General features: G+C 48.1%; 1 protein-coding gene across 2 annotated transcripts in view; it reads right to left on the reverse strand.

Moving 5' to 3' along the window:
- Window positions 1-5,518, reverse strand: part of BCO1 (beta-carotene oxygenase 1) — a 65,304-nt gene that overhangs the window by 17,564 nt on the left and 42,222 nt on the right. Inside the window, exon 7 of one of the 2 annotated variants that reach the window (XM_015405811.1) lies at window positions 2,879-3,136. The exons of the other annotated variant lie outside the window; for it this stretch is intronic. Within the exon in view, the coding sequence (XP_015261297.1) occupies window positions 2,879-3,136 (258 nt within the window). The remainder of the gene's footprint in view (window positions 1-2,878; window positions 3,137-5,518) is intronic. 2 annotated transcript variants of the gene reach the window in all.

Raw genomic sequence — 5,518 nt, forward strand, 5'->3', positions numbered from 1 at the left:
TAGGATTTTCTACATGCAGAAGTGAGGTTCTGCTGCCGACACACAGCTCCTGTCGCTGATGCCGAAGGAACGTTTTAAAAGCTGAATTTGCACCAAGGGAATGTTAACAAAATCCTGAATGTGGACTGATGTAGAGTAATGGCTAAGAGAAAGGGCTGCGATCTGTGTTCAAAGTGCACCCCTTTCGTGAACTTAGGCAAGGCAGCCTTAGGTCCTCCAGCAATACAAGACAGTAACACTGGCCTACCCTAAAGGGATGCTGTAAGAAATTCAATGGGGTAAGATGCGTGAAACTCTCGGAACCCTGAAAACACTACAGAAATCTAGTTGCCTAGTACATTTTTGTCTCATCTTTCCTCCAAGAGCATTGCATGTGGTTTACCCTTCACTGTTTTATTTTCAAAGCAGCCCTGTGAGACAGGTTAGGCTGGAAGGGTGTGAATGGACCCAAATTAACCAGTGAGCTTTATAATTGGGGGGGGGGTTGAACCTGTGTCCAATACTGTAGCCATTATAGTAAAGGTAAAGGTAAAGGTTCCCTTGCTCGAAAGCCAGTCGAATCCGACTCTAGGGTTGCGGTGCTCAACTCCGTTTCAAAGCCAAAGAGCCAGCGCTGTCCGAAGACGTTTCCGTGGTCATGTGGCCAGCATGACTAAACACCAAGGTGCACGGAACGCTGTTACCTTCCCACCGAAGTGGTACCTATTTATCTACTTGCAATGTCTTGCTTTCGAACTGCTAGGTTGGCAGAAGCTGGAACTAGAGATGGGAGCTCACTCCACGATGCGGCACCCGAGTCTCGAACTGCTGAACTACTGACCTTCCACAGCCTGCAGTTCAGCGTCTTAACCACTTGAGCCACCGCAGCTCCACTTGAGCCACCGCAGCCATTATACCACACTGTAATTTTTGTGGTTTGAATCCTGGCTAGATTTTCATGGCTGTGGGGAGGGCAATTTTCACCCATCCCCCCTCCTCCTGTGGGAGACAAAGCCATTCCTAAACCATTCCTGGGGGTCCCCCATGTCCCAGGAGATGAGTTCTGGACTGCCACAGGAGGGAGGAATTCTTGAAAATTACCCCTCCCCACCCACGGAAATCTAGGTGAAATCCAAGCCTCTGAATTAAAAGCGCAAATGCCTTCCTGCACTATCCTCCGGTATTCTTAGACTGCAGGTTTGGAAGGGAGGCTGTCTGAAGGGGAGGGGAAACCTGACGCAACTTCTGCCATGAGCACAGAGCTGTTTTCCTAGCATGAGCTCAGCCGCATTCGGAAGGTGTCCCAAGGAACACCGTCTCAGCTGTTCCACTGCACAGCAGGCCGCAACTTGCCAGACAGGCTGATGGGCAGAACGAGGCCTTCCTACGAAAACAGCATGTAAAAAAGGCCATTCCAAGTCTGCTGAACAGCAAGAAATGCTTTCCTGCAGGAAAAGATGTGCAAATTCTACATGTGTTGCACGAGAGCCAGGGTAAAGCAGGGATTGTACAGCTGTGAGCCCAGAATCCTGGGTTCGAGTGTCGCCTCATTCATGAACTCACCAGGTGGCCTTAGGCCAGGCCATCTCCGCCTTGACACAGATGCCCCCCCACCTCCACGTCCTCTACTGGAATAAGTTTGGCCTTCTGTGCAAAGTTGCTGGGAGGATAACTTAGATAACACATGGGGTTTGTTTTGAACTTTCTGAAGCTCATTTCCTTTATTTATACCCCACCTTCCTCCCCAACGAGGACTCAAAGCAGCTTACAACATTCTCCTCTCCTCCATTTTATTCTCACAGAAATCCTATAAGGCAGATTAGGCTGAGAGTGTGCGTGGCCCAAGGTCACCTGGGCAGGCTCCCAGGGCAGAGTTGGGGATTCGATTCGAACCGGGTTCAACTTCTCCCAGATCCTAAACTGACACTCTAACCACTACACCACACTGGCTATATAAATGCTAAGTATTGTCCTCATTTAGTCACTGAGCTGCAGGAGAGCCAGGCACAAAGGAGGTGGGCTTCTCTGGAGTGGATAATGGCCTTAAAACACTCTGAAGCAAACTTTCTGAGGGTGTACGATGGATGTGCATTTCCAATTTTAGCCCAGAAAAAAAACATGCTTCTGTTATTAGGAATCTGGGGAAACAGAAGACAGCCAAGGCATTCTGAGAACGATGCGTACCAGGGAAGCACTTATCTCTCACTCCCAAACAGACCTCATGCAGGATTGTATTTGTGGTAATGAAGTCACCCTCCACACGGTCATGGAAGGGGCAGAAACACAGGGCAGTCCTCCTTATAGGAAAAGACTAAGGCTAGGATCATGCAGGTGGGAACGGTGAGTGACAGAGAAGATGGATGGTCATCCTTAGTTTGGGGAAACAGATGTTTTATGTCTAGGCATTTTCAAAAAGGCCATAATGGTAGGAAAAGCTGAAGGCAGCAGGAAAAGTGGACGACCACCGATGAGATGGATTGACTCAATCAAGGCAGCCGCGGCCTTCAGTTTGCAAGATCTGAGCAAGGCTTCTAATGAGAGGACTGCTCTGGAGGTCATTAATTCACAGGGTGGCCATAGATCAGAAGGGGCTTGGCAGCACATAAGCAACAAGATCACACCATCGTTTGGTCGATCCAGTCTGGGTCATCTGAAATTGGCTGTAGCTCGTGGAATGAAATGAATTTAAAAATGTAGGTGGTTCGTTCACAGGGGATAACCAGCTTTATCCAGAGACAAGAGAAAGCTTCACCTAGAAAGCTTCTTGAGGAGAAACTCTCGCAGAACAATGTCAGAATCTGACCCCAGCGAGAACTCTCTGTTCCAATCGTTGTGCTTCCAGGTGTTGTGTTTACAGTTACTGTGTGGGCCAAAACAAGAGATCCTGTTCTAGAATTACCTTGTCAAACTGCAGAGGAACCACAAATCGCTTGCAGCATGGTACAGAAGGGATTTTGGCAGTGTTTTCAAAGTTCCCATCCAGGTTTTTTAAATAGAACAAGTCATACAGGCTATTATCCTTGTAGGAAATGAGGTCCAAAACTAGATGGCCATTTTCCTCGTAAGCATTCACATGGTGAAAGACGACCAGGGCATCCGTGCAGAACTTGGCAGGCACTTCTTTTTTGCTTCGTCTGTCAACAAGGTGAATCCAGGTCTGCCAAAGGGAAAGCAAACTAGTAGTTATGGAATGCTGGTTTCACAAGGCTATTGTCAGTAGGGATTAGCAGTAAGAAATTTACTAATCATGGTCCACACCCCATTCATAAATATTGCAAAGGCTTTGAATGCAAATGGAATTATTTCTGACATTCGGTGCTGGTCAGCATCTGATAGCTGTTCCTGGACTTTACCACCCGATTTGGTTTCCTGGACAGTGAGAAGTAGGAGGGGCAGCAAGGAGAAAGAGCGACTCGGCAGAAGTATACCTGATAGAGACGTTGTCCAACCAGAATTGTTAACACATCTACTAGCAGACTGAAAGTAGGAGATCGAGAGGGGCATCAGGCTTCCCTCTACTTGCTATATTAAAGAGCAGATCAGCGATGACTCAAACTCAGAAAATGTCTCTCTGTGCAAAAAATGATGATTCAGGGTCTAAGAACGTTTGGAAGTCTTTGTTGTACCTAAAAGCACTGCAACTGAGCAGGACAGGAACCTGCTATGAAGGACAGGAACCTGCTATGAATACCCCACTTTTCTCTATCTTAAGAAGTCTCAAAGCTGCTGACAATTGCCTTTCCCTTCTTCTCCCCACAACAGGCACCCTATGGGGTAGGTGGGGCTGAGATAGTTCTGAGAGAAGCCGAGGTCACCCAGCTGTCTTCATGTGGAGGAGCAGGGAATCAAACCCGGTTCTCAACTGGTCTTAACCACTACATCCCGCCGAGTCTGCCCATTCACATGTAAAACACAGGATCTATTTTTAAACAAAAAAGGAATGTGTGAGCAAGGGGCACTGATCATGCTATGCCCCCCCCCCATCTTTCCACACTCTGCTGTGTAGAGCATATTTTCTCCTGGCCAGGCTTCCATGTTGGGAAACAGCCAGACCTGGAGAAAACCCCTGAAAGATATGGAGCACAATAACACATGAAAGGAAACTCTCTATGGGCACAACCAGGGGGCATTTCCTGCAGGAGCGCACAGGAGCGGAGCTCCGGCAGTAAAGAGCCCAGGGGGCGGGAACATGCAACAAGCCCCACCCCCTGTTCCCAGCAGCCCTCAGTCAGAACAAGAAGCAGCCAGGTAAGTTGCAGAGCCCCCTCCCCCCCCCCCCCGGCCTCCAGGTCCAAAACAGTCCAGTGGCACCTTTAAGACCAAGTTTTATTCAGGTACATGCTCTCCCTCCCCTGCAAGGGACAGATCTGCATGTCCCCCCCTCCCCAATAGCTAACAATCCAAAGCAGTCTACTGGAGCCTGAGCAGTGGGTGTTGCCTTCTGACACACTTCGGGTGATGTCAGGGGGTGTGGCATATGCAAATAAGTGATGCTAATGAGTTATGCTAATGAGCTCCTGCACCTCTTTTTCTACAAAACGACCCCTGGGCACAACTACATTATACACCCAACATGTGTCAGGTCATGGGCGTGCAACTGGACTCACAGATGTACATCAAGACAACTACCTTTAAAAAATACCAAAAAAAGAGAGAACTGCCTGAAAAGGTGCTGGTTCGATTGGCAGTGTGAGGGAACATGATGATGGGAGAGAAGGATTGTTCAGGCTTCTCACCCACCCCCACTTTTGCCAGCAGAAAGGGAGGGGATTTTCTCCCCTTTGGCCTGGTGCCACGCAGTGTTCCCCCTAAGCTGAGTTAGTGTGAGCTAGCTCATAGTTTTTTAGTCTCCAGCTCACACATTTTCATCTTGGCTCAGGAAGGATGGCTCCAGAGCAAACCAATTTATGCCGTAGCCAAGTCGCTTGCTCACAACTTTAATGCCGGTAGCTCAGAAAATAGAATTTTTGCTCACAGGACTCCACAGCTTAGAGGGAACATTGGTCCTAGTTTATGTTTGTCTGTCCTCTGTCCAGTAAATATGGTACCAGACCCTATAAACCTAGTTTCTAGCAGGGTAGGAAGGAAACAGGAGGCTCCTTCCCTCTCCTTGCAGCACTGAGCAAACAAGCGCTTTTTAAGGAATGCCTTTTAAGCTTCCCCTAATGTACATTTGACTGCAAGTTGGGTCATGCACCCGTGACCCAACACATGTTGGGCATGTCGTGTCGTCTGTCTCTGTGTTTCATTATTCCATGAAAGGAAGGAAAAGCACATTCACACACCAGTTTGTGCCTCGCTGTGACTGTCTTTGTTTTGGAGAAAAGATGCTTTGGTGAAGAAATACATGGGGTCCAGGAAGCACACTGCCTCCCCCCCAGTGCCCTGAGAACCATGAAAAGGCACTTTCCCTTCAACACAAGTGTGCAAAGGCACATTTATTTATTGATTTGATTTATACCCCACCCTCCCTGCCGAAGCAGGCTCAGGGCGGCTTACAAAAGATAAAACATAAGAACAATTATGACATAAATAAAAC

The sequence above is a fragment of the Gekko japonicus genome, unplaced genomic scaffold, assembly GCF_001447785.1.
Source record: "Gekko japonicus isolate JY-2015 unplaced genomic scaffold, Gekko_japonicus_V1.1 scaffold144, whole genome shotgun sequence".
NCBI lineage: Eukaryota > Metazoa > Chordata > Lepidosauria > Squamata > Gekkonidae > Gekko > Gekko japonicus.